Here is a 27704-nt window from a genome sequence, read left to right on the forward strand (position 1 = left end):
TAATCCCAACCTATACCTGGAATACACTATTTTTATCCTTATCTATCTATTAATTTCACCTTATCCCATTTAATTGCATCCCTCCTACCAAATGCCCCATTAGGGTATAAATGTCCTCACACTATTTTTAAGAGTTCAAAAGAAGTGGCAATTAACATTAATAATGGCAAATAAGTAAATATGCAACTTATGATCTTTTGAGGCAAATAAGTAAATAACGGCAAAGTCAAAGGTAATTCAAAACCATAAAACGAACTTTCACTCTATATACCAGTCAAGTACTCAAAAATTCAAATGGAGAGAAAAATACAGGCATTTGATTCTGCAAAAACACAGTGAAATGATCTGAAAGACAGTTAACATTAGGGTGTACGACCGTGACAGTACAGACATCGCTTGAATGTTTCTCTCATTAGAGGATAATGTTTCTAAGAATCCTTGTCATACAAAATTTGTACTACCTCCGTTAAATGTTATGTGTAACTTTGGAATATTTTATATCTCACAAATAATACCCCAAAATTACACATAACATTTAACGGAGGTAGTATTAAACTTTTTCTTTGGGGACCGGAGAAAAGCAAAAGGATGACACTATTTGTACCACTATCTAGCCCTATTGATGTGATGGAACTCTTGAATATAGCAGCGAGAGTTCATCATTCACGAACGTTTGGATTGTATCAGAGTAGTAATGTGACACAAGATTAAAAACTGTGCTATAGAAGCTTGGAGATCGAAGGCTTCAAAGTTCATCCTCTATATCATCATCATCGTCACTTTCAGCTTCCTTTTTCGAGCCACTGCACAAAACAGGAGAGATTAAAAAGGTTTCAGGAAGATGTAATAGAAGCACAGTTCCAGCAAATTTAGATAAGGGTTACCAAGATCATTTTACTGATAAAAGTCAAATATAGGTAAGTTCAGGTAAATCCTTATAGGGCCACTAAGTTCGAATATGTTCCAATAAGTTCATACAAATTTAATTTACTTTTAAACTTCAAATAATAGAATTAAACATAAATTGGGAAACGGACAGAGGAAGACTTGGTCCAAAAGTTCAATAAGCATCATGACAAACACAATAAGTTAACTAAATAAAGATGTTGACTATAATGGAAAGAAAAATTAGTTAAAAAGAAAAAACTAATTGAAAAAAAAGGGTAATCAATATTCATCTAAGATAATCAATTCAAGGATAAAGAGCAATTTGTTCTCTTTAAGTAAGAAATGTGTGAGGCGATGAATCAAATAGCCATTTGCAATGCACCACCAAGAACCCCCAGACAGGATGTAGTGTAGTGTAGTGATTTGATTTAACAATTAGCTTCTAAAAGAAGATCAGGAGATTTTGTCGCACACCAGTCATCATCATTGCTGTTCTCTCCCTTCCTCACCTTCGGTGCCAATTACCCTGCAACCTTCCTAACCAACCGCACAGCATTTTTGTTTTACTGTATAGCCACCATTTCTACCCTTGTCATTCTTTCCTCACCCTTCTTAGGCCTCACTGCCTTCTCATGCAATGTGTTGATCTAGCACAGTGGTTTATGTCTGGAATTCTAGTGGTTCACTGTAGCCTATGAGTAGAGGTGTCAAAAGCACACCCGACCCGACCCGATTCGAAACCGATCCAAAAATTATCCGATTCAGATTTGAACTCGCATGGACATAATAATATAGTATGACTCAACTTTGAAAATTGACCCGACCAGACTTCATCAGACCGGATCCGATCATCCGAATTGACACCCCTACCTATGAGGCACACAGTTATTGGCAAGGAGATAAAATTGAACCACCAAATGCCTAGAATAGGCCATTCCAGTCTTCAGCAATGATGATGTGAGCAAGACTGGCCATGGACACACCAAGAGAGAGGCATATCAGTGACAAGAATGAGGTAAAACATGGGGAACAGGAAGGGAAGGTGCCTGCATTCTGGGTGATAAAATGTAGCTTCATAGCGAGTAGGAATAGGATGACATAGAGAACTTGAGAATAGGGTGATGATGGGTTGTGGAGGTGGGATATCCCTAGACAATGAGGGAAGTGATCAAGGAAGAGGAATAAGAAAGACCGAAAAGGGTGGGGTGTTTTTTTTTTTTTTTTTTTTTTGGGGGGTGGGGGGGGGGGGGGGGGGAGGGGGTTACCATTTCCAACTGTTACATTTGTATTTCTTTATTCAGTTACACTCCGGATGAACACGCAATATCATTATCGTCAACCATAACCTTAGGATTCTTCTTTTCCAGATATGTTTCAAATTTCCATCGATACTTTAAATAAACAATAGTACACGGTCCAAACAAGCCTATCAAATCTTCTCCCTCTTCCCTATAACAACCACCACCTGGATTATCCTAACCCCTCACATAGTCACATCTCTATGAAGCTTTTGATTGATTGCCATCATTAAGGTTTTGTCTATTCTAAAATGAAGCAATCTGGGCCTTGGCAGCTAGGCTAGTCCAGAGTTCCCATAAGAAGGAAATGGCAGTGAATTTTCAATACTCAAAATCATAATTGACATAAGTGACGAAAAAACACAAGGAAAATCCCAGATGACTTTAGTTTAATTGTATAGACATGGTCATCTGAAGTCTAAGTGACTCCTGCATAGTACCACAACCCTTTTATAGCTATTTGTAGGGATCTTCGATGGAAATGTTACAAAAGTCCATCAGTGTGAAAATTGTAGACTACAAAGAGCCCTAGTGACTCCATTATGCTTCTGGTAGTCACCAATTTCTTAAAATAATAGTCAATCTCCACTCTCCAGGGTCATATTTATTCAGCTCTATTTACACAGAGTTGCAAATAGCTAGAATGTGCATCACTAGGGTGTATTCAACAGTCAAACTAGATACAGAACCTATCTCCAAGCAGGAAGAACCTTATTAGTTACCCGTCTAGGCTAATACAAATGTTTCTCATTAACTACTTCACAGTTCACACACATGCTGCTATAATGTTTCAGATATTGGAGGGATAAAATTATTAATGTATCACAGAAGAGTGCATGGGTACAATTGCCCAAATATAAACCACTCCAAAAGGCTGCTTAGGGGATTGATCCTTGTGGTAGCTGGCTTGCTGCTGTTATCTCCGGCATCGTTGTTTTGAAATTTTACAGCAGATTCTAATCTGATAGCTAAAACACCCATTCTCATATGACTAAATGGTAGGAATATCTTCTACAATGTATTTGGCCTGAATTTTTAAAAGTCAAAAGTGTGTGAAATTTGAAGCTGGGTAGCCTTGCTAGAGAACTTCAGCTGGTGCTTGAATAGATTGAATAATATACAGTATAAGTTACTAATATCTTATGAATAAGACCATAAGAGTAAACCTGCTGAATTTTGACCACTAGAAGACTAGAACACTGCTTGCAGCTTAGATGTTATTTGTTGTTATTGTTGCTGTTCTGTGCATTAAAATCCAATGTTTTATTTCACTCCAAAGTTCTCAAATCTTATCTAAGAACAACTACACCATTCTAGTACTTGTTAAAATCTAATGCACTCAGCTTCACTTCCAGAAAACTCCAAAGTTATTTTACTTGAAAGGATGAAGCTGGGCAGCCTGGCTTGAGTTTGTTAACTGTTAAATAAATATATAGATAAAAATCCCTGCCCAAGGACTACACTCCAAGTTTTCCTAGAACCAGGACTAGGATATCCTACCACTATAGCAGTACACTTATCAGCACTCTTTTTGACATTCTTACCGAAAATAAATTTTACTACCTCCGTCCCATATTTCAGTGCCCGTTACTCATATTTCACAGTTTTTAATGCAAATGAAGGAAGTATAAAAAACATGTGTGAAGAACATGGAAGTAATATAAAAATTACTACATTTTGTTTTCTAGTGGAGACTAATGAAAAAGCATGAGTGAAGTACATGTGGGCACCAACTATGAAAGGTATTTAGGAAAGTTTAGTATGCTAAAAGGTATAGACTGGAGGAATGTAGGTAATTGTCCATAAAACAAAAACAGAAATAGGCACTCGAGTTTGGGACACTAGAAAAGGAAAACAAGCACTTAAAAATGGGATAAAGGGACTATTTACTAATGGTACAAGATATATCCAGATGACGATAGCATTTAGTTCATAATTACCTAGTCTTTCTGCAGTGTTGGCTAAGATCCTCGCATAACACCTTGCCCACAGCTCCAAGTTCAACAGACCCATTTTTTATCAACTCTGCCAACTGCAACACCAATGAAAAGTCAGAACGATCAATGTACAGATATTCCACATGAGTGGATTCAGAAAGAAGTGAACCAGAAACTTGCCTCATCTTCAGTTTGCTCCAGCAACCTACTCCATTATAATATACAGAAATTAGAAATCAATTTCCTTAATCCAACAGAAAATAGGTAGAAATGTTCGTGTCACCGGAACTAACCTTCCACAGTAGGATGATATATCTTTAGAATGTGCTCGGGCTTCTTGCTTGCCTAAAAGCACACATGAAAAATCCGGTTTCATTAATAGTAGTTTAGAGACCATATAGGACATATAATGAGATATGCAGGTTTAGTTGACATCCAGAGGCACACACCATTGAGGGATGAGGATACATGCATAGGTCCACAAAGTAATTTTATTTCATGTTTATCTAATATAGTAATTTGGCATAAGCCCACACAACCCACCCCCCTCCCCCTGGGGTTTAAAAAACACAGCCAAACAGAGAAGACAGATCGGCTAATGTGAAAACATTGCCAAATTCTTGCCCTGTATCACTCTCTTTTCCCTTTCTTCTAGACCTAGTCACAAGAATTAGAATTATATGCAAATACACTACTCAACAAAATTCTTTAACTGGGTTGAAGTACTTCAGAAATATACAAAGTACGAAAATTACATTAGATGCAGTGACAAAACATGAAAACTGCTGCTATTTTTTAATATTGTTCCTCTTGTAAAAGGTTTTGATGCTCTGTCCTTGAGGAAGATCCTGATACTATTTATTCAACTGTTGTTAAAAATGTTGATAATGAGAAAGGGGATGTAGCTCATCCCCCTTCACTCAATGGGTAGATGAAAAAGTTGGAAAGTATGGTGTCATAACTCATAATAGCCACAACAAGAATGCAGAGAAAAGGAAGTTGATTGTTGTTCATTCCAGTGGCATAGTGGTAGTTAAGACTCTTGGAGACAAAGGTTAAGGAATGGAGCTTTCATACCAATTACCAAAACCTTTGTCCTAGTTGGGGGTCAACTACCAACTATCATTGCTTAGATAGAGATAGGATACTATTAACTGTGTGGATGCTCAACATAGTCTTTTTTTAAGTCATTTGGTGCAGGGTTTCCTCACTTCAAAAAGGGGTTGGGTCCTTCAACTCGTTTTTCTTTGGGGTGCATTTAGCCTCTTTCGCTATGGGACCTTGTAGTGACATTTAGCTTCAAAATGTCTAGGGAAAATCTATGATCCTATGAAATGGGATTTCTTAGAAGATAGATGCCTACCCAAATTCACTTGGATTATAACCATTAAAACTTCTCTTTCCATTCCATATACCAACTCCGTAAGAATTCTTCTCTGGAAATTGTGGCTTAATATAAGGTAAGGGGTCCCTCTTTCTCCCTTGTCCATTGTCATTGCTATGAAATTTTGTTTAGGCTGCTAGGATATGTTGGTGGAAAATTTTAATCTTTCTTTTCATTATAGAGAGATGTGAAGGTCTGAATTAGAGCCATTTGCACTTTGCTTATAAACCTTCAATGTTCTTTCATGGAGGCTTTAGTCTATTTGGTGGATGCTTAGAACCACTGCTTCTTCCTTTCATGCTTCTGGTCTCTGTGCTTAAATTAACTCCAAGCCTAACATTGTTCTAATATATCTCATGAGTTGATCAATAGGGTTGTTGATAATTTGATATATTTGGAGACTCTGGGTTCTCTACCTTTTGGTTATCTCTATATCCTCTAAGCAGCTTCATGTTGCTGATTGTGATATCTTTCCTGAGAAATAATCTCTAGAATTAGAATGTGAGGTTCAAGGCACATATTTTATTAGCCTTCAGTGTTCACTCTACCTAATTGTGTGCAAACTAAAGTGGTGGCGGTCTGCAGGCAATTCCTTTGGAGTGTTAAAGTCTATTATCCTAGTTGCTTAGGAATTTATTTGTAACTTTACGATTTTTATGTGTGTGTGTGTGGTGGTGGTGGGGGGGGGGGGGGGGGGGTATGATCTAGGTGCTTAGGGAATTGGGTATATATGTCTAATATGTTGCAGGTAACTTGATAATCTATAGGTCAAATGAGTAAGCATGTTATCTTTGAATAATTTCAATAGAAAGAATTCTTGTGCTCCCTTTGATGCCAGTTGATATTGGAAAAAAGTTGTAAGATCATATAGAGATTGTTAGAAGAAATAGGAGATAAGGAATAAGAGGGTCCGGATATATATTCTAGGCACGTAACATAGCCGCTTTCCTAATAGATTATTATCAACCCTCTACAAAACAATGGGGATATCATGATAAACCTATTGGGATACAAAGAAGAGAATTGATTTTGGTTGTTTAACAAAATCAATCAACAAAAATTTTGCATACAAGTCTTTGTCAAACCAAGGGAAAATACTCTAAAAGTATTTCCCTCTAAAAAAAAGGAAGTCCCAAAATTATTTTTCTCTTAATCATCCATCATATAAGTCACATAAAATCTTTATTTTAAAGAGCATATGTGAAGAGCAGTTGATAACCAACAGACATGTCTGTTCACAAAGAAAACCATTCAAAAATCACTGGTAACAGTCAAATTTGAATATTGCCCGGTCGGGCACGCAACATATCATGGAAAAACTAGTTATAAGCTGTCAACAACCCGCCCAGTCATACCGGGGGCGCGCATAATCTCAGTAAAACTAAGATGATAGGCGAAATCCTAACTTGTGCTCGCCTAACCGGACAAATCACAAATCAATTGATTTTGCCTTTTGTTGCCACATTTTGCGCAATTCTCTTTTCATTAATACTATAATTATTATACTAATCCTTCTCAACTCCTGGTAAAATATAAGTCTCATATATGAACCATAAGCACATTTATCTATATATATGTTCCAACAGAAATTTGCACCAAGTTACTTGGCAAGTTATGGATTACTTATCCTAGGGGGTGCACTATTAAAACTTTAAAGTAGATGCTATTGGCTTAAACCTCAAGTGCAAAGAGTTATCTGGCATGTTCAGGTTTGGAACAAGCTTAATGTCCCTAAGCATACACTTCATGTGTGACTGCATTTATAGTCAGCAACGTTCAACTGCTGTGGATGATAGGCTGCAGATCTGAATTGAAGTTCATGCTTTAATGATTTGAAAATATATCAAGGTATTAGAATGCCAAGAAAGTGATGCTGTATGCCATAGCTGCTATTGTTTAAATGGTTTGGAGATCTAAAAATAAGGCTTCTGGGATTTTGGTCCGACTAAGGAAGAAAGGACAGCTAAAGATGTATTATAATTTGGTCATTAATAGAATTAGAGCTATCATTCTCCATTAAAACTACAAGGGTTGACGGAGAGTGGTTTGAAATGTTGTAACATTTCCATCCTATGAAAATTTAGTCTTTTGATGTTTGAGTTGAGTTGATCCCTATCTAGTAGGTTCCTCCCCCTCTTTAATCTTGGTTTGTTTAATGCATGGTTGATTGAGAAGAAGAAAAATCCTATAGTGATACTTATAATAGAGCAGAGGGAGAGAAAAGGATGGAATGACACTAAGCTAGCAAGTACTGATACATACTAACTGTGAGTTTCTCCCAGTTGTTAACTTTGATCCACTCTTGTCTTTTGGAATCAACCTGCATCGAACAAAAGTAATAATTTGCAATTAGCCCTAGTCTCATTGTGCACCACGGCAAGCAAAATCATCCTCAAGATAACATATAAGTATGACTGGAAACTTTGATAAGTGAAATAAAATAACAATAACATTGATTGCTTAATGGAGCTGAGTACACAAATCGCATTGTGGATGGATTTGTTGAAAGCAAAAAGGGCAGATTTCCAAGCCAATCCAAGACTCACCTTTTGAAGAGTGTAATCCTGCATCTTTTCACAAAGGCCATCCAGTAGTTCAACTACTCTTAGCTCGCTTACTCTAGAAGAAATTGCAAAATATAGATCATGCAGTTAGACATCACTTGCAAATATAGACTAAATGGCTGTGAGCATAAGCATGGTCCATTAATGGAAAGAAACTTTAATCCCAAATTTCCAACCCTGGAAAAGAGGCCAATTTAATACCAAACTCAATCTAGATTGTTCATGTAGTTTGGCTACTTATGGCTCGACAATGGGTATATCTCAACTCTCTCCTCATCGCATGGGTCTATCGTTTTATCTCAATTTATCTCTCTCTTTCCCTAAGATACCGTGCATCCCCTCCATGTTGCAACTAAAAGAGAACAGAGGTAGTTTTTTTTTGAAATAATATACATAGCCTCATGAAAGTACTTAAGATAGATGATATGTTCAATAAACAATACATACATTTAGCAATTATCCTGATGAATCCTTAACCATATCCAAACTCAGTTTGTAGCACAAGCTTGAAGATAAAATTTTAAAGTACAAGGGTTAGTTTGGCAAAGAGTCTGTGGGATAATACCTGTAATCAATCACTTTTCCTCTACGTTGTCCCTTTGAATCCAAACGATTTCTCAAATCCAAATGATTCCTTGGTTTCTCCTGAATCATTTTTTTTAAAAAAATTATTAAGTTTCATAAAAGTGAATATTTATTATAATTTATATTATGCAAAGCAATACTTCCAAGATATAGTGTCATGACAAGCAATGAAGCTTGTATTAATATGATGTTGAATGGTGAACTCTCAACAATCAATCAATTAAACACATTTAATACTTCGTAAACCTCAAAAGTCACGATACACAAATGTACTTATTTTTTTGCAACTGAACATATTTAAATACATCTGAAGTGTTTTGATCACCAAAAAATGACAAGGAAGCAATCCAGGAGATTGGGTGGAGAGAACTAATAATTAACTACGAAAAATTCTGTACGTGCATACCATTCCATCTGAAGACTTTAAGTCAAATAATCAAGTGGTAGAGGTGAAAGGGGATAGCAATGGTTCTGCAATTACCCAATTTTAGGTTTAATATTTTTTATTTATTTTTTTTTTTTTAAAAAAAAAAAAAAAAAAAGAGCATATTTTTGTTGTCAAACTTAGATGCAAGGAGTCAAGCAAGAAATGCATTGATAGGAATATAGGTTGCACGTGAATTATGGTGTTATGCTAAAAATTGAGTTACCACAACTGAGGATATGGATGGCCAACTTGCTTCTTTGCACCCTATATCTCATATATCTGCTCTGGAGATCTTGTAATCTGATAAAGTTCATGGAATCATATGGTTTCCAACAATAAGGGCATGCTATATCATATCATGTGTAGTCATAAAAATGCTACAGGTGTAAAGTGCACGCCTAAACATACAGTCCAAGCACTTAACACAGACAATATGCATAATATAGATAATCTCTATCAAAAATTCTTGTCCAGTTCAGAGGAATGTTTGTGCTTGGAAACCGTCTGTGCCTTATAACTTCAGCAGAATTTTTTGCACGGATTGTAGATGCTAGGATCCTAAGCAAGAATAATTTATCTAATTTCCCAATATTCCTAAGTCCTAACCTCGCCAAGACCATGCCATGGCCAGTTTCATTAATTGACAAATGACAACGAACATTTCATGTCTTTCTTATAGGAAGCTGCAAAAGCTTCTAAGCATATAGATATGTTGTTCACTCAAACTTACAAGTTAGACAGCTGCACTACGAGTATCCCAAATTCTCTAATCTTCGGATAATATCATTAAGCTACATCTGTTTCTTTTGTCCATATGCAACATACATTTATGACAATATTTCAAAAATGAAGCTCCAAAACACCAATTAATTATGATAGCCACCACTTGCAACATATATTTCTCGAATTCATCAAAATGATTTACGGAATCATATAGAGCAAGGGATAAGACAAGGCCAACAATTTAAACTTCCTCTCCTCTCATAAGATACATCCAACATAATATATTATAATGCCAATCAAAACAGCCAAAGTTAGATTATAGCAAGCTTCATAATTTCTGTTACAAATCCCTGACCGATAATTTCGCAACATGAGTAATGGCCAACTCAGATTATAGAGAATAGTATTCACATAAAACCAGAGTTGAATAATGAAATAAAATTGAAACATAATACTTTGCAACAACAAAGTAAGAGCACAAAAGTAAGGAATAATAAATCAAACAAACAAGAAATACAATAAAAATAAAAAATAAAAAAATAAAAAAATGTGAAATTGCAAGTGCTTACATTAGCAAGCCCATGCTCCAGCTCTTCCTGCAAGATTGAAAAAAACAAAATTCAGAGAACAACAAATCGTTTGAATTTCTCAAATTGAAAGGAAAATTTCATTGATTGAGACGAATTATCAAATGCAGAATTGCAGATCTACAACACTATCAATTGAAAGAGATGAATGAATTGAATGAGAGAGAGAGAGAGACCGCAACAGCATGGCAAGCAGCGCATTTGTCGTCAATGGAAGCAGCGAAAGTTAAGATGGTGAAGAATGTGGCAAGCCATAACCAGGATGCCGCCATTGTTGTGTAAGCTTCAGATGTTCTGCTCACCAAATGCTATATTGTTGGAAGACGACTCGATCGACTCGACTCACTAGTCGTCTAGACTGGTAATCCGAATGCAGTGATCAAAATAATTGAAAGTTGTTGAACGGCAAAAGGGTTAGAAAGGTCCTAAATTAGATCGGACTCGAGTCGAATCTGATAGGGCCGTATACAGCCATACAGGTCCAAAACTAGAGTGGACTAGATTGAATTGAAATGAAATTGGTATTGGGTAGGGAAAGAAGTTGGAACTTTTGTCTCGATGAATTAAGGACCATATCGGTATAGTTTTCAACGGTTTGGACAATTTATCATGAAATATATTGTTAACTATCAACTTTGTTCATATTCTTTACTATTAATCATATATGTCCAATATCAAACTAATACATTAGTACGCATGTAAGTTTGACAATGTCAATTACTTAATTATTCAAAAATCGAGGAAATAGAAAATAGTTTATTTATTTTTTAAAAGAAATACAATTCTTCGACAAAATAGTAGTCTTTCGTATATTCTAAGCACAATACAAAAGCAAATGATGTATAAAACATATCCAAATTTGAAATAACCCTTAGGCCTTCATAGATCATTGAATAAGAATCGACATTAAGGTGTCATTCAAGTGATGTCATGGTGTCTTTGTCTAAGGCTAACTAGATGGTTTGGGTGACACAGCCTGACACTTAACTAACTTGTGCTTTTTAGGGACCGAGATCTCACCTTATTGTTGGAAAGACTTGCATATTTAGGTGTTGTCTCAACAACTCGTATTTTCTTAAAGTTGAGCGATCCACCATACCAAAGTTCTTAAAGATAAGCTTGTTAAGTGTCCATCATCACTTTTTCCCTACACATTTTAACAAGTATAGTCTTGTAATTATATAGCTCAAATCCTAAGGCAAACTTCGTTGTAAAGATTACTCATTTTCAAAAAAAAAAAAAAAAAAAAAAAAAAAAAAAAAAATGCTAAAGATTAATCATTAACTTGTGAAAGCAAGCATATGTTGAATGTTATTACGAGTAATTTGTTATTGTAGCAATCGAGATTCAAGGGATTTAAAGGCTATGTCCTCAATAATATTTCAATTGAGAAAATATTGTGTTAATAATGATTGATAATGCTTTACTTGAAGAATGAACTTCCAAATTTCAATAATATTTTATCCATTTACAACAAGGATTTCCTTTCAAAGTTTAAGAAAGCTATCTCTATAACCAAGTCTTAGTAATAATCAAACTACTTTTTGAGGTTGAAGAATTTTCATTTTGGTGGGGTAAAAATTAATGCTTCAATATTTTACTTTTTACTCAAAAATTGAAAATTGAACTTTCCACCATAAAGCATATCTATAGACTTTTGTATATAACTTAGAACCATAAATAAATCTTTAATATGTCATCTTTATGAGTTGGTCACATGTATATATTTCTCAAAACTTCAATTCCTTATGAGATGAATAATAATGGAATTTTGTTGTATGAAGTTAAAACAATATATGTATGAAAGAATTCTAAGATAGAAATTAAGATCAACATTTAGACAAAGTGGGAATGCCACAATTAGTTGGTTTGAATTATATATATTGTGAAATGCCTTATATAGGAAGGATTGAATTTTCCAATCACGATTTGTTTGAATTTCTTCAACTACTTTTATAAAAGAACAAACAATATATGTACATGTATAACAATAATTCATGTAGTATAAGTTTTAGCAACTAAAACTTTGACTCAATTAAATACCTTAAATGCTAAAGACTAGGCCAAATGAAAAGATTTGCTTTTCATAACAATAATGTTTTGAACTTGTGACATGTGACGAGCTGAGCCTATTGGTTGAGAACAGAGTTTTAACCTATAATAAATATTACACTCAAAATCTTAATTCCAAAAAAGCCCCCAAAAGGCCCATACTTTGTACATTTAACCACATTATATGAGATCAATCAACTTGTTGATACTCAAATGTTACAAGTGTAACCACCCATAATCATAATCATGCCTTGTACCCACAAATATTTTTTTAAACAAAAAACAACACATGATCATGTCTTAAATGAATAGACTTTAGGAAAAAAAAAGTACATAAATCAATTAATAAATTATACATACTCCGTAACTTCATTTCATCGAAAAAGAGTTACATTTAGTATTGTCTTAAATAAGTATTGATATCAAATTTCATTTCAAAGGCGGTTGAAATTAGAGAAAATACAAGTTTATCACCTTAATAAACAAAATGACAAAATTGTAAATAAAACAATTTTTTACTCTGTATCAAATATGAGTCCATATTTGTTGATAGAATTACGAAATAATCATGCTAAGTGAACGTTTTATTGATTTATTTACGATTTAGCCCATGATAATCAATGTGATAAATTGAGGCTCCGTTTTCAAATTATCAATTTAATTTATTTCGCTTTTTTAGAAAAAGTAGAGTGTGGAGAGAGAATGACATATGGGATTGGATAATGGGAAAGAGCAAAAAAAAGAGTCGCTTTTGATGTTGTTAAGCGTATTTATCAGTGTGTCCTGTCTCAATTTTTTTTACTATGTAAAGAAAACAAAACAAAAGAAATTCCACTTCCTATTATTATTATTATTATAAAAAGAAAAAGAAATTGTGTGTATTTCTACTTTTCCCACCTCCTCCCATTTATCATCTTACATCTCTTTTGGATCTTCTTCTTCAACACTGACATAACCTAATAATCTTACTCAGATTTCATCATCTTTGTCTTTTTTTTTTTAATTTTCAAATTCTCATTTTGTTTTTTCCCATAAAATTTATACACCCATTATTTGTATTTTTATCAGAGTTGCTGATTTTTTGGCAAAATGCTTGGTAAGCTTCTCTTTTTACCTTTTTTTTTTCTTTCTTTTCTTTTCATTTGTACTGTGAATTTGTTGAGTTTTGATTTGGAAATCTGTAGTGGGTCTGTTGTTTTTAGTTGGAATTATAATGGGTTATAAGTTGAATTTCACATGCAATTTAAATTGATGATTTTTGTCACAGATCTGGTAATCATTTCTTGGTTTATTTGCTGATTTCTTATATGATTATGGTTAGATTATGTCTTCATTATTCTCATGCTAGTTATATATTGAACTTTCAAATGCCAAATTGTTTCTGGGTTTCATTCTCTTTTGAATTTTGCATTGCTTTTGATATGAAGAGAAAAAAGGATTGAAATTTTATTTTCCTTTTTTTTTCTGCTGCTAATTAATTACTGTAATTTTTTCTGGGATTTGATGATTTGTAGATATAGTATGTTTTTTTCGAGGTTAATCCCATATTACGCAATGTATTTGTAAAATGTTTCATTTATGATCTAAAGGGTTCATGTATTCAAAACAATTTATATTTTTATTTTTTTATTTTTTCTAGTCACTCTTAATAATGGTTCTCACATCTTCCCAATTAGGAATTTAGTAATTTATAATTCTTCTTTGAGTAATTAATCTAATATCAATTCTTTCTTATCAACATAGGTCTGTAGTCCTTGTGGCATGCTTGATGTGAATTGGGTTGAGATATAAGGGTGGGCTTAAGAAGGAGACTGATGCAAATTGGGTTATAGTAGTAGCTGGTACTTGGCATTCATCGTTGAAATGACTGCTGATAGAGATATTGTCGAAGACGGTCTTTGCCAGGATTTGGAGTCTCTGAGTGTGTCAAGAAAGCTTGTAAGAAGTGTCAGCCAGAAATTACGGAAGAAGAGAATTCACAGAAGTGCCGGGGATGAAGAGGAAACTGCTAATGGGTTTTCTTTGAGATGCCTCACTTTGTATGGAAGAGGTGGAGGTTGTAAAGTAGGGGCTGACACCAGTGAAGAGTTTGGAGACTCAAGCAATAGGAGGAGGTCAAGTGCTAGTGAAGAAGGGAAAGGATTTAAACCCATATGCGGGGCTGAGGAAACTGGAGTTGACTGCTTCTCGTATGGAAGGAAGGATCGTTTTTGGAAGCGAAGTAATAGAAAGGAGTTAGAGTACGAGGGATCTAACAGAAACAGCAGAATAAATCTATCACTTCCAGATGATATCTTAGAGATGTGTTTAATGAGACTTCCTTTATCAAGTCTCATGAATGCCCGTCTTGTGTGTAAAAGATGGAATAACTTGACAACAACTCCTCGATTTATGCAGATGCGGAGTGAGGGTCTTTATCAAACTCCATGGCTATTTGTTTTTGGTGCTGTTAAAGAAGGTTATTGCACTGGGGAGATTCACGTGCTTGATGTATCTCTTAATCAGTGGCACAACATAAATGCTGAAGTTCTCAGAGGAAGGTTCATGTATTCTGTTGCCAGCATGAGGGATGAGATTTTCATTGTTGGAGGCTGTTCCAGTCTGACTAGTTTTGGAAGGGTAGATAGAAGTTCTTTCAAGACACATAAGAGTATGTTGGTTTTTAGCCCCACGACAAAATCTTGGCGTAAAGTTGCGTCTATGAAGTATGCTAGGTCATCCTCCATTCTTGGGATTTCTGAGGTAAGTCTAGACTGTCCAGTCGTGCATAGTCAGTCAAATCGTCAAGATCGGCGTTTTCCAAGGTCTAGGCTTGGTGGGGTCTCCGATGTATATGAGGATCCCCACCGACTCTCTGTCAGACGACAGCTGAGAAACTTGTCTGATGAAAATGCTGGTTTTTTGGCTCCAATGAAAAAACAATGCAGGCCTTTGAGACATAGGAGTGAGACTTCAAGCCTAAGGGAAAGTAAGAGGTTTGTGCTGATTGCTATTGGTGGTCTTGGTTCTTGGGATGAGCCTCTAGATTCTGGAGAGTTATATGACTCTGTATCAAATAAATGGATTGAAATTCCAAAACTTCCTGTAGATTTTGGCATTGTTTGTTCCGGAGTGGTTTGTAACGGGACATTCTTTGTCTATTCAGAGTCTGACAAGCTTGCTGGCTATGATGTAGAAAGAGGATTCTGGACTGTTGTTCAGACAACCCCTTCACCTCCTCGTGTTCATGAATATTACCCCAAACTTGTTTCTTGCAATAGCCGTTTGTTCATGCTTTCTGTGTCGTGGTGTGAAGGAGATGGTCAGATAGGTAGGAGAAACAAAGCCATTCGAAAGATGTGGGAGCTCGACCTTATGTATCTTGCTTGGATTGAGGTATCAGTACATCCTGATGCCCCTATGGATTGGAATGCTGCATTTGTTGCTGATAAAAACCTCATCTTTGGAGTTGAAATGTTCAAAATATTTGGGCAAGTTTTGGACTTCTTTACCATTTGCAATGTATCCGACAAGGTCATGAAATGGAGTCATATATCAAGAAATCGTGTGGCTCTTGAACTTGATGCATCTTCGTGTGTGACGAAAACTATCATGGCTATACATCTCTGACCCTGCTTCAGAGTTCAGCCATATAAACAATGCCAGAAACGTATGAAAGAATTGTGCCAAAATTGGCCCGATTTAGGTGAGTTTTATGAAAGTCTTCGATACCCTGTAGACAATTACATTGTTTGGCATGCTTAATATGCAATTTACATGCCCATGTATTGTAGTATGTTACAGTTTGATCAGGCACAGTTTTTTTTTCCCCTTACAAAAGTGTATGGTTTTTCCTATTAATACCAATCAAGCTGGATCTTTAGTGGAAATGTATGTTGGTTGAATTATGACAGAAAGTGGACAGTTGTTGGTATTAGTTTTGTTATTATGAAGGCCTCAAATCATAATTATTTACTAATTGAATGTAAGATGTCCTTTCCTGACCCACTAACTGTACCTGTTCTGATTTTAGTATTGACTGCATTTGACAGCTCAACATACTATTTCTTGCTCACTTTGTCTTATCGAAGAAACTCACAAAAACCAATTAAGGCAAATAAATTGACATTTAAATAAGCAAGCAATGAACGTGGATGAATCATGTGCATGGTACATTTTTACATTTGAATGTATAATAGACATCCACACTATTGTTGCGTACATATAGACATCCACAATATTGTTGCGTAAGACATCTGCACTTGAATAATCTAGAAACCGGGCCACGTATGAGCTTCGTTTGTGAAAGATAGAGATGCCACAACTATTCCTAGCCCTGTTCCAGCCTCTAATTTACTTGAGCACAAGGTTCGCTGGCTTGCACTGCATCACCATCGCTAAGTGTGCTCTTTAAATTTACTCAACTAACAGTCTACCACGGCTATAAATATTTAAAAGGTTGGTTCATTTGTTGGTCAGTGGTCACATATTCATAAACCCATAAATAGAGAGCCAGGGAATGAGGGATAGCTCAATTGATTAGAGTTTGAAATCGATTCTCATCCTTACCTTTGTTGCTCTCTAGCACCAAAAAAAATAAAATAAATAAATAAATAAAAAATAAATAAAAATAATAATAATAAATGCAAAAGTAGTCTTGTAAAAAAAATGTATGATAGGTTCATTTCGTGTAAAGAAGCTGTAAACATTTCAAAACAAAAGATTTGACATAATGGACTTTACAACAAATGTTAAAACATAATACACACTTGTACATTTTCGCCACCCTTTCCTATAACACCCATAACGCATTGTACACACTTTGCCAATTTTCTGGAAAAAATATCGGAAGAAAATTGCAGACTATCCATTGTTGGGGAATATCCCTGAGAAGTTCGGCATTCTATCAACATGCTTCAATGCACGCTCAGCTATTTGTTTAGTGCGGTAGTCTCCATGCTGGAAGGCATCGACAAGCGCTGTTCCAACATTCTGATCATTCGAAATTTCATATGCTATTAGATCGATCCGTAGGAGCCTCTCGGTTACCCAAACTGCCCTCTTCCTCAGGTCTTCTGTTCGTTTTTCCACCAAAATATCCAAGATGGGTTTGGTTCCATCCGCCTTGTGCAATGTAATAACCCCTTCTTCAATGTTAACTCCATCATCCAACAAGGTGGATAGAGCTGCAAGCGATGCCTCGACAACATTCTCATTCGTGTGATCTAGAAGTGCCACCAACTTTTCAACAGCGTGACCCTCCACTAGACAAAATGTCTCCTTCAAAGAACAGAGACCCTGATGAACTGGGCATAATCCAGATATTGAGGGTGGTTTGCTAAAACAGCCGAAGATAATTGCCAAAATACCAGGTGAAGGAAGCTCGGGCTTTTTGGTCAAGTTTTTGGATTCCGATGAAAGGTTCTGCAAAGCCCAAGCAGAAGCTATTTGCACAATGTCAGTCCCATTGGCCTGCAGCAAGTCAGTGAATAGCCATCCAAGATGTTGCTCACGACAAAAAGCCAATATCTCGGGATCTTCATCTAACACATATGTAATCCTTGCAAGAGAACGAACCAATCCTTTTAGGTATGGAGTCATAAAACGACCACCCCTTGCCTCCCCCTGCCTTATTCTCTTTACTCTAGATATAATCAGCCCGAAAGCATCTTCTTTAAGCATTCGCCTAGTGAGTGCAAGATCTCTTTCAGGGAGTTCAGCCAATAGGCCAACAGCTTCAGCTTGCTCTTCAGTAATTCCATTGTTCTCTGATATAATTCTGATAAGAGCCCCAAGCTGGCCAGCTGCGAGTAAAGCCTCAGCTAGTTCTTGGGCCATAAAAAAAGAGAGGTTATGCAGAAGCTTCACGGCAGCTAAACGCAAATCCCGTTCCTCAATGAATTGGACCAAACTGATGGTAGCACCAGAGCTTTTGATGGCAGCAACCACATTAGGAACAGTTTTACGGTAACTGGTCAATCCAACAAGGACCTGGAGGAGTTTGCACTCAATTGATGGACCAGTGTTGCTAATTAGTTGTAGGAGGTTGTGTATTATGTCTTCAGAAACTAATGTCTGGTTTTCAGGCCCTATTATTACTGAATCAATGTCATACCCTGAATTCACCACATGTGAAAGAATAGTAGCTGAAACCTCTTTTAGTCGCATGGGAAGCTGTTTCACACCAACACCAAAAAGATCATTCACCAAAGGAGGAAGAATTCCTGCTTCAATTAATACCTTTGCACTTGCATCATACGATGATATCTGGTTCAGGGCTTTCAATGAAGCTTCTCTTGATTGTATGTCATTATTTTTCATGAGATCCACAAGTGCTGAACCAACAGTTTCAGCGACCAGAACCTTAACATCATTGTTTAAACCCAGGTCACCAAGTAATGAAGCCATGGATAATTTAGTTTCAAGAGGTCCTGCAAAGATATGCATGCAATACAAAGACTTCAGTGAGTTTAGTCTAACCATGTAGTCATCCTTATCAAGGACATAGCAGGCTAATAAACATGCTGTTGCAAATTCAACACTTCTAGGAGGTTTTTTAGGGACACTTGAAATAACAAAATCTCCGTATCAGGAAGGGTTTCCTATTTCGACTTTTAGATTTGCCCAGATGGGATATAGGTTGGATACTTTTTATTTCGGTGTCTGATTTTTTTAGTACTGATAGAATCAATTGATTTGATGGAATCAAATGTTTCAAGGAATTCGGTTTTTCTACAATCTTGGGGAAAAAAGGAATTTCACTCTTTTTAGCTTCAGTGTAGACTCGAATAGTCATTTTATGAACTGAATCTCCTTCATATAAATAAATATACTTAGATATTGACCGCTCTAAATGAGCCTATACATGATGACCAATGACATATAAATCAAGCAACCGACACAATTATCTATCTCAAGCCCAAATTCTCTATACAGCTTTGTCTAGTTCCTTAAAATTTCCTCAAATTGGATATAGTCTAAAAGCACCAGCTGCCAAAGACCATAATAACGTCAACAAAGTTATTTTATGTCATAAATTGTCACGGAAAGAAGAAACTTCGTATAAGATCTACCATTCTGTTACAGCCAAATGATCCACAGGATAGCCATCAATGCATTTCGCCACAACCACCTTTTCTACTCCCTTCCAAACCCCACAATATTAGTTTGCGACCCATATGTTATACTTCTTATTCAAAGGACTTAAACAAACCCTCTTCATGCAACACAAAGAGCATGCCAGCTCGCACTACTGAATAAAATAATGTGAGCAATATTCACTGTAATCTTGGCAAAGTAAAAAAATGTCAGGTACAACACACCTCAATCTCCATTTCCTCTGTTCTTTTTATGTTACAACACTTCCCTAAATTGGATGTTTTTTTAGTTGCAACATTACTAAATTAAGCAAGTTGCAACATCTATCCATATAATTTTAATATAAGAGAAAGGTTCACTTCAAAGTTAAGATTAAATTATAGTCCATATAAATTCTAAATCAAACAACCTGATTATAATTATATAATCCATATAAATACGAAGTACTCCCTCCGTCCCATAATATAGTTTATGTTTTCCTATTTTGGAGCTCCAAAATGTTGTTCCTGTTTCTATTATTGGATGGTATGTAAACACCATTATACCCTCACTTTTTTAACTTTTTTTAACTTTATTCATTGTACTCCCTAATTTACCCTTGAATTTTGCACATGCCTTGTACTTTTCTCCACTTTTTCTAACTTTTGTCTATGATTGTACTTTTCACCTTTATTAATGTACTTAATCCATTTTCTCCTCCTATTTCTTAAATATCGTGAAAAAACACATACAAGAACTATATTATGGAATGGAGGGAGTATATATTTTGTTGCATATGCTATTGTAAATAATAGCATAAAATTATGGTTTCCTTGTAGTTCCCACGGCGATATTGCAGAGCAAAGTCAACTTAGATATACTCTGACAAATTCAACAAATTGAAGCCCACTCATCTCTTATTCATTTTATTAACCACTTACGCCAACTTGATAAAGTATGCGCATGGTATATAGAGGGATTGGAGGCCAATTCCTTTCAAGAGGTGCTCAAATTATGAAAATATTAACAAGGATCCTCGGACTATTGTGTATGCTTTTGACATCAGGATAGTTATACTATTCCTTTCGCTCTTTAAAGACCTTCTTACTTAACATTTCATCGTTCCACAAATAAATCTTACTATTACTTTATTCCAAATCTGGCAGCTCCCCCTCACCCCCACCCCCACCCCCACCCCCACCCCCTTCCCCTCCCCCCTTCTCTTTTATCCTCCTCTACTCCAAATAGGTCAACTTATTTTAATTGATAATACTCCCTACCATAAATCTAAACAACTTTCTTTTTCTAACCCAATAACAACAATATTTGCTTAAATCCCAATGATAGGATCTGCTACAAAAACCAAGAGTTTATAACTTGTATTCATCAACCAATATCCTCTCCCTCCATGCCCCTCAATCAAGTACTTGAACTCAATTTCTTTATATCATTCTTATATCCCTTCATCCAAGTCATCTTTGATATCCCTCTTCTAAAGAGAGCACATGTGCTCTCAGCAATACTTTCCTTACAATGCATCTTTGGTCTCCATCTTACATGCACAAACCAACTCAGTCGATTCTCCCTTATTCTCTTTCCTACCCTAAGTCTTTTTTCATTTAAATTAAAGGTATAATAGCAAGTGTAAACTAAATTTATGAAAGTATACTAACAACAAATTATTTATAGATTTAATGTAACATGTCATCATCAAATAATTAAGGCTTGGATCCTATATAGTCCATTCATATAATAAATTGACAAGCTAATATAGTAAGCTAGGAGGTCAATTTCATAAACAATAAGTAATGGGGAAAATTTGCAACTCCTCCCCCCCCCCCCCCCCCCCTTTCTTTTATACTCCATACATCTAGATTAATTTTTATACTTCTATTTCAATCAGGTCTCACTAATATTTAATACTTCCTCCGTTTTGTTTTAATTGCAACATGGAGAGGATGCACAATATTTTAGGAAGGGAAAGAGATAGAGAGAGATAAAGAAAGGCCCATGTGATAAGGAGAGAGATAGAAGGCATTATTGGTCAAATAAAGTAATGTTCCAATTAATTTGCAACGTCCCAAAAAGGAAAATGTTACTGTTAAAAGAGAACGGAGAAAGTAAATCTTTCTACTCTCACATTAAATAAACGAAGGAAACCCATTGTCTTCAATCACATCTACTTCTTTAATATTTAAATAAAACCACTACATCATACAACGTCTACTAAATCATTAAAATAGCAAGTGATAACCAAACTTGTCACCTAAAACTTTATCATGATAGATGTTTAAACTAATACGGGAAGAAGGGAGTTATTCTTTCACTAGGAATTCTTTCTTTGTGATACACTAGAAAAAGCCTCCCTAATAGTCTTGCAAACATCATGAATCTCATGTGTCAACAGGATAGAACAAATTTAGGTTTTTATTTATGACCTCTGACAAAATGCAATCAATAAGATCTGTACACATGTTCAAGAGTATAATTCCAAGACACCAATAAAGTATAAAATGTTGCAATTAGAAAACAAAATTGGTGAGTATGTATAGAATAACTACCAAGGACAATCATTTAACTAAGGAATAATATCACCAAAGTAGGAAGAAAGACAGCCATTCAAGGATGAAAGGAGTCTTTCAAACACAAAGACGCTTCCCAACAACAACAACAACAACAACAACAACAACAACAACAACAACAACAACAACAACAATAATAATAATAATAATAATAATAACCAAATGGTAGAATGACATCTAGGGTCACAAGGGTATGGGAGCTTCATTGACGGGGAAAAGGGGGGGCGGGGGTGAAAAGATACACTCTTTTACCAGAAAGTTAGTTTTATATATTCAAAGAGGAAAGTATCCCAAACAAATCTACCTTAAATCATTTCTCAAATAATCCACAAATGTTCACCTCTTCATGAGGCAATTAGAAAGTAAGAAAACTTCATTAAAGATGACTGAAAAGCTAACACTGTTTATAATTATGATTATTTTGAAGTTTCACCATCCTCTATTTATCTCTCTACCTGATCCAACCTTCCTTTGTCCCCTAGAGCACCACAAGCCTCGTCTTAGAAAGTAGAAATTAGTTCACTACTCTAGGACACCACTGCCTCCCCTCATATTCTCCGCCCCCTCAAAAATCTTGGCCACCAGCCCACCACCACTTATCTTCATGTCAGTTAGGCTCATTTTTAGAAACCTTCAAAGACATAAGCTCATTTTGTTGCCCAAGTGTTTGATCGTTTTCACTGCATTCAAGTGATATTTTGGTGGAGCAGTCCAATTTGGCCAGATTATTATTGTTTTAGTTATTATTATTATTTTTTACCAGATTTTAGGTAAGGTTAAGTGGGGACAGTGGTTGTAGGAGGTGTTGAGGAGAGTAAAGAGAGCAGGGACTGAAGTGCATATATATATATATATATAGATAGATAGATAGATAGATATATATTTAAAGTGAATAGCATGATGATGACAAGGATGAGAGATAGTAGAGAGGTATACAAGGTAAGGAGAGAATGAACCTAAAGACCGGAAACTTACAAGTAGAATCAAGACTAGTATTCTTCTTGATTTTCGTAAGGCATATCCACTTATGATTTACCTTGAGAAAAGATAAAAGAGTGGGAATAATATTGAGAAAGGACTAAAAGTACAAGTTTATGTGAAAATTCCTAAAAGTTAAATTTCTCAAGTCTACATTTGTATCTCAACAGCATGTGCAACACATATACAATCTCGTAGCAAAATATCTAAAAGTAAGAAACGTAATTTAGAAGCAAAACACATAAGTGGCTTAGTGCCCCACCTCCTTTCAGATAGTATATTCATGTCTCCAGGTTTAAGTGGACACATCAGACAAAAATAATCTAGATATATTAGAGTGAGAGCAATAACCTTCAAGGAGCAGTGTCAAAAGAGGCTGCAGTCTACCACTTTCAGCCATCAGCCGAACATTATGTTCACTCTGCGCCAGATTATCCAGGGTTTTATGAGCTTTCTCCGTAGTCAATATGTTTTCTGACTTGCTGCTGGCCATCCCAATCAAGATAAGGATTGCTCCATTGATTGAACCAATTTTTTCAGAAAGATTATGAGATTTAGAAAGCTCATATAGCAAAGAGGTAGCTTCTTCTTTTTCTTTTGGTGAGGATTTAGAGGACAAAAATTTCATTATGGTACGCACAGTGCCTCCTTCACCCATTACTTCCTGCATAGACATAAATCTTTAATTGAAACTTCAATTACATTATACCTTCCAATACTAAAAGGAAATATGAAAGCAGAATACAATCTCATGTATCACTCAGTAGGATATGTAAATGTGCAGACATAAGCTTAAAAGTTACTCTTGGCATCACCAATGCTTGACCTACTTTAGCAAAATGAGGATAGAAGACCAATATCGGAATAATCAGAAAATAATGATTCCAACAATTTTCCTTACAAAAAAAAGACTTATACAAGGAATTAATAACCAGGAAACAACCTTCATATCTGGATCCTCTTCTGCTATGACCCGTAGAGTTTCCAAAGCTTTATGTCGTACTTTCTTGCTGCTGTTTCTAAGCATTTCAACAATTGCTTGCACTATCTCTGGATTATGAACCGCTTGCTTATTTGATCTGCTACATTTTGAAATGTATTCCACATGTCTCAATGCTTGAAGTATATCCCGTTCTGATGACCCTGATGATAATGATCTACGAGCAATATCAAGCTGTGCAGCTTCATTCCTTGCAGTCCATTCTTCAATTGTGTTCCTCAGAGCTATACTCGGGTTCAAATATGTGCTTTTCAGGTTCTCCGAAGTTAATGGACACATAGGCTTCTTTCCAGTCTCTTTACATTCCCTGAACCATTTCTCAATTGCCTCCCGTTCAAAAGTGTTTCCATTTTCTATGGTTACTGGATCACGCATGACCTGCTTTGTTAAAGGACAAACAAATGGGCTAAAAATGGGCTCTACATGCAGTTTCTCAACTGGTGAGCTATCATCTGACTGGCTATCAAAGTCTCTACTTCCACCTGAACTCCCGGCCATATTACACAAAGAGCCTACAACACAATCAAATAAAAACTGATCAGTGTTAGATTTCACCCATAATGAAATAGAGAAACAGGTCACATCATAATAATCCCACATTATACAGGTATACATACCCACAAGAATTGATAAAGCTCACATATTGCTCAACCAGCACCTCCTGGACCAGAGAAAAAAATTCACATAATTCATATACTACATCATAGCCTAATAACTTCTAACGACGCTACCACTCTGAAGTCAGAAAGGAATGCTTACTCCTGTGACAACCAAAAAGTTGTTGCAGTTGACCCTACCCATTTAGTATATGGTAATAAATGTTGGTAATGGGTCATATTTTTATGAGAAATGTCCTATGCTTATGCCCATGGCCCCATGACAATGCTAGTTCATCCCAAAGTACCTCTTTTTCTTCATAAATTTTTCATTATCATCCATAACCACTTGAATGGTATTGATGAGAAATATGGAGAAGGATGGGTTTGCATTACAATAAACATTAAAATAATACTTTCTTAGCAAAATTACACTCATTCATTCCCATCACAGCCATTCAGTACCACCTTTCAAAAAGGCTAGTGAGTACATGCTGATCCACAATAATAAGAGGTTCAGCCATTTAAACAATTTAATCCAGCCCATTACAAACTAAAGTAAAAAAAACAACAAAAATTTCACTCCATTAGAAGTAGACATTAGTTTAACAAATTTCGTATATACTGGTTGGCCTCTATATCTTCATTAAGTACGCTTTGATAGTCTATTTAGCAATCATTTTGATCCAATTATCCTCTTCAATTGTGTAACCTAATGCATGATGAACATACTGTGAACCTGCTGTCTGTGAATACTCTATGACTTTATAATTAACCCTTTTGTCAATTGCGGTTATAACAACCGAAGATAGACACTAAGGGAGTTGGGGGGGGGGGGGGGCAGTAGTACTAAGACTTCACCAAATACACGAGTTTGTAGTCACCCTGTCAATATTCTTCATATTAATTACCTCTTATGACCAGTGGGTAGGCAATAAACATGTGACCAAACCAGCAATGGGATGAGTTTGTGCATACTTCACTAAAGGAAAGTTCTCATGCTATTGTTTATGATAATGCAACTCCACCCAATAAAATGTTTCTCTTCATAATTTCCAATACTACTTTAGAGGTTGTATCTTGTATCAACTATCAAGTTGTGATGGAAACTTATGAGCCAAAAACATGTACTCACGGGTGGAGTTGCAAGAACATGGAAATTGGGACAAAGGTATACACAAAATCATTATTTAAACCATCATTTATCACAAACCATACAGATTAGTATAGTTGAAAAGATGGTAACTTTTCGAAAAGCTAACTTTACAAGTTAAATTTGATAGTTTTCTATGAGCACATAAATTTGTTGGTGCTCTACCTGTAATGTTACTCAATTAAAAACAAAATGCATCAGAACTTAAAATGTTTCAACCAAGGTTACCTAATACCCCATCCCCCCCTTATTCCGTATTAGTACTTTCGTTCCAATACTCAATACTTTTGCGTATTAACACTCCTAAATAAGCATATTCTTCGTGTTGTATGGAGTAATCGATTGGTCCACTATTAAGACATTGTAACCAAAATTTAGACATTGGAATTCAATCAATTTTATCTACAAGTCAGCATTTTTTTTTTTTTTTTTTTGGAAAAGAGCAAAATATCCTTAATATCCTACAGATAAGCCAAATCAAGAAACACCCAAATTATTATTATTATTATTTTTTTTTTGAATAGAACACCCAAATTAATTAAGCATTACTAAATTCATAACATTCATCAAACAGTAACTTTTAATAATCCAAGATATCATCACCAAATTCATAACCATAAGCCAAATTAAGAAACACCCAAAACCAAACATACAAATTCAAGCAAAATTAAAAACACCCAAAACTAAACATTAACAGATTCATACTATTAACAGTAATTTTAATTATTGAAAAGAGTAACCAAATAATGAATTGGAAAGTGAGAAAAATTATACCTAAAATTCAGGAGAAAAATCAGCGGATCACCTTAAAATATGATCCAACGCGTGAAGAAACTGCTTGAATTACAGGGTGTGTAAAGAATTTTAGCCGCGGCAAGCAAAACCCACAATCATCAAATAATAAATAAATGAGAAATTAAAAATATCTTCTTCTTCGAAGATGGGTAGTATTGGAAAAATGGTGGGTGAAGAAGAAAGAGAAGAAAAAAAAAAAAAAAAGAAGAAGTGTAGAGTAATTGTAAATTGTAATAGGAATAGCAGAAGAAGAAGATTGGTTGACTAGGAAAATACTTGTATAATTTCTCGTCAGAAAAAAAAAAAAATAACAAAATAAATAGATAAATAAAAATACTACAGCAGTATACTTACAAACTTACAGTCATGATTGAATGCTGATGGGGCCAGTCTCTCTCTTCTATAACTTTTTATTTTTTTTGGGTGTCGTGGGACTAAGTTGCATAATTGACAGCAACACTAATCAAAAGCAGCATTTATAATCTAAAGTATAATACTCTATTCATAGTCCTTAGCACTACATATAAGCATTAAATTTACGGCTATTTCATCAAATGCCACTTAGCAATTTAAAAATTCACCAAATATCATCGGACTTTTCAGAATTCACCAAATGCCACCCAATTTTTAAAAAATTCACCCGGTGTCATTAATGACCAACGGCCGTTAACTACGTTAGTTATTAGGGGTTAATCATAACACGTGTCATGATATAATTGGACCATTTTATCTTAATTGATAAAAATTGAAAAAAACAAAAAAAATTTAAAAAAAAAAACAAAAAATTTAAAAAAAAAAACCCAAAATTTTCCCAGCCACCCCCACCACGCCAAACCCTAGCCCCTCCCCTCATCTCACCAGAAAAACGGCCGGTCACCACCTTAACCACCAACAATCGGCCGACCGACCCTTTAGCTCCCCACCCGACCCACCGCCGACCCCCAAAACCTCCCTCACAAACTGCCCCGACCCCATAAAACCGCAAACACGAGCATCACCCACCCCAAAAACCACCCACACAGCCGCCCCGACCCCAAAAATCACTAGTAAAAAGCCCCTCCTCCCTTCTCCCACCGTCGAAACGACCGATTTCGAGGGT

At 35.5% G+C, this 27704-nt stretch overlaps 2 protein-coding genes and 1 pseudogene across 5 annotated transcripts; 1 reads left to right on the plus strand and 2 right to left on the minus strand.

Moving 5' to 3' along the window:
- Nucleotides 1-233: 233 nt before the first annotated feature.
- LOC145640763 (uncharacterized) lies at nucleotides 234-10758 on the minus strand. The gene is made up of 9 exons (XM_081691998.1): nucleotides 10570-10758; nucleotides 10376-10402; nucleotides 8637-8716; nucleotides 8054-8126; nucleotides 7770-7827; nucleotides 4417-4468; nucleotides 4304-4328; nucleotides 4127-4218; nucleotides 234-803 (listed from the first exon to the last, which is right to left on the minus strand). The coding sequence occupies exons 1-9, from the start codon at nucleotides 10663-10665 to the stop codon at nucleotides 746-748; spliced, it is 561 nt and encodes a 186-aa protein (XP_081548124.1). The 5' UTR covers nucleotides 10666-10758; the 3' UTR covers nucleotides 234-745.
- A 2492-nt stretch (nucleotides 10759-13250) lies between these two features.
- LOC145640765 (F-box/kelch-repeat protein At5g42350 pseudogene) lies at nucleotides 13251-16291 on the plus strand (annotated as a pseudogene). Its single transcript, XR_014114968.1, has 2 exons — nucleotides 13251-13541; nucleotides 14189-16291. The product of XR_014114968.1 is annotated as an F-box/kelch-repeat protein At5g42350 pseudogene (transcript).
- Nucleotides 16292-17076: 785 nt separating this feature from the next.
- On the minus strand, nucleotides 17077-27027 carry LOC145638769 (U-box domain-containing protein 44-like). Of its 3 annotated transcripts, XM_081689779.1 has the most exons (5): nucleotides 26585-27027; nucleotides 24679-24722; nucleotides 24005-24573; nucleotides 23413-23725; nucleotides 17077-18855 (listed from the first exon to the last, which is right to left on the minus strand). In XM_081689779.1, the coding sequence occupies exons 3-5, from the start codon at nucleotides 24557-24559 to the stop codon at nucleotides 17288-17290; spliced, it is 2436 nt and encodes an 811-aa protein (XP_081545905.1). In that variant the 5' UTR covers nucleotides 24560-24573; nucleotides 24679-24722; nucleotides 26585-27027; the 3' UTR covers nucleotides 17077-17287. The 3 variants fall into 3 exon arrangements, with proteins under 3 accessions (XP_081545905.1, XP_081545906.1, XP_081545904.1); XM_081689780.1 differs by lacking the exon at nucleotides 24679-24722 and having other exon boundaries at nucleotides 26616-27027; XM_081689778.1 differs by lacking the exon at nucleotides 24679-24722 and having other exon boundaries at nucleotides 26585-27026.
- Between the last annotated feature and the right edge of the window lie 677 nt (nucleotides 27028-27704).

Source organism: Chenopodium album, chromosome 7, assembly GCF_948465745.1.
Source record: "Chenopodium album chromosome 7, dcCheAlbu1.1, whole genome shotgun sequence".
NCBI lineage: Eukaryota > Viridiplantae > Streptophyta > Magnoliopsida > Caryophyllales > Amaranthaceae > Chenopodium > Chenopodium album.

Bases quoted from the DNA above. Each gene is read 5' to 3' on its own strand.
- LOC145640763 (XM_081691998.1), bottom strand. From the start codon at position 10,665: ATGGCGGCATCCTGGTTATGGCTTGCCACATTCTTCACCATCTTAACT. The intron at 10,403-10,569 runs GTCTCTCTCTCT...TCAATCTTGCAG, and splicing joins CTGCTTGCCATGCTGTTGCG to GAAGAGCTGGAGCATGGGCT. The intron at 4,329-4,416 runs GTTAGTTCCGGT...ATAATGGAGTAG, and splicing joins ATATCATCCTACTGTGGAAG to GTTGCTGGAGCAAACTGAAG.
- LOC145638769 (XM_081689780.1), bottom strand. From the start codon at position 24,559: ATGGCCGGGAGTTCAGGTGGAAGTAGAGACTTTGATAGCCAGTCAGAT. The intron at 23,726-24,004 runs GTTGTTTCCTGG...ATGTCTATGCAG, and splicing joins AAGAGGATCCAGATATGAAG to GAAGTAATGGGTGAAGGAGG. The intron at 18,856-23,412 runs GTTATTGCTCTC...ATATCTTTGCAG, and splicing joins TTTGACACTGCTCCTTGAAG to GACCTCTTGAAACTAAATTA.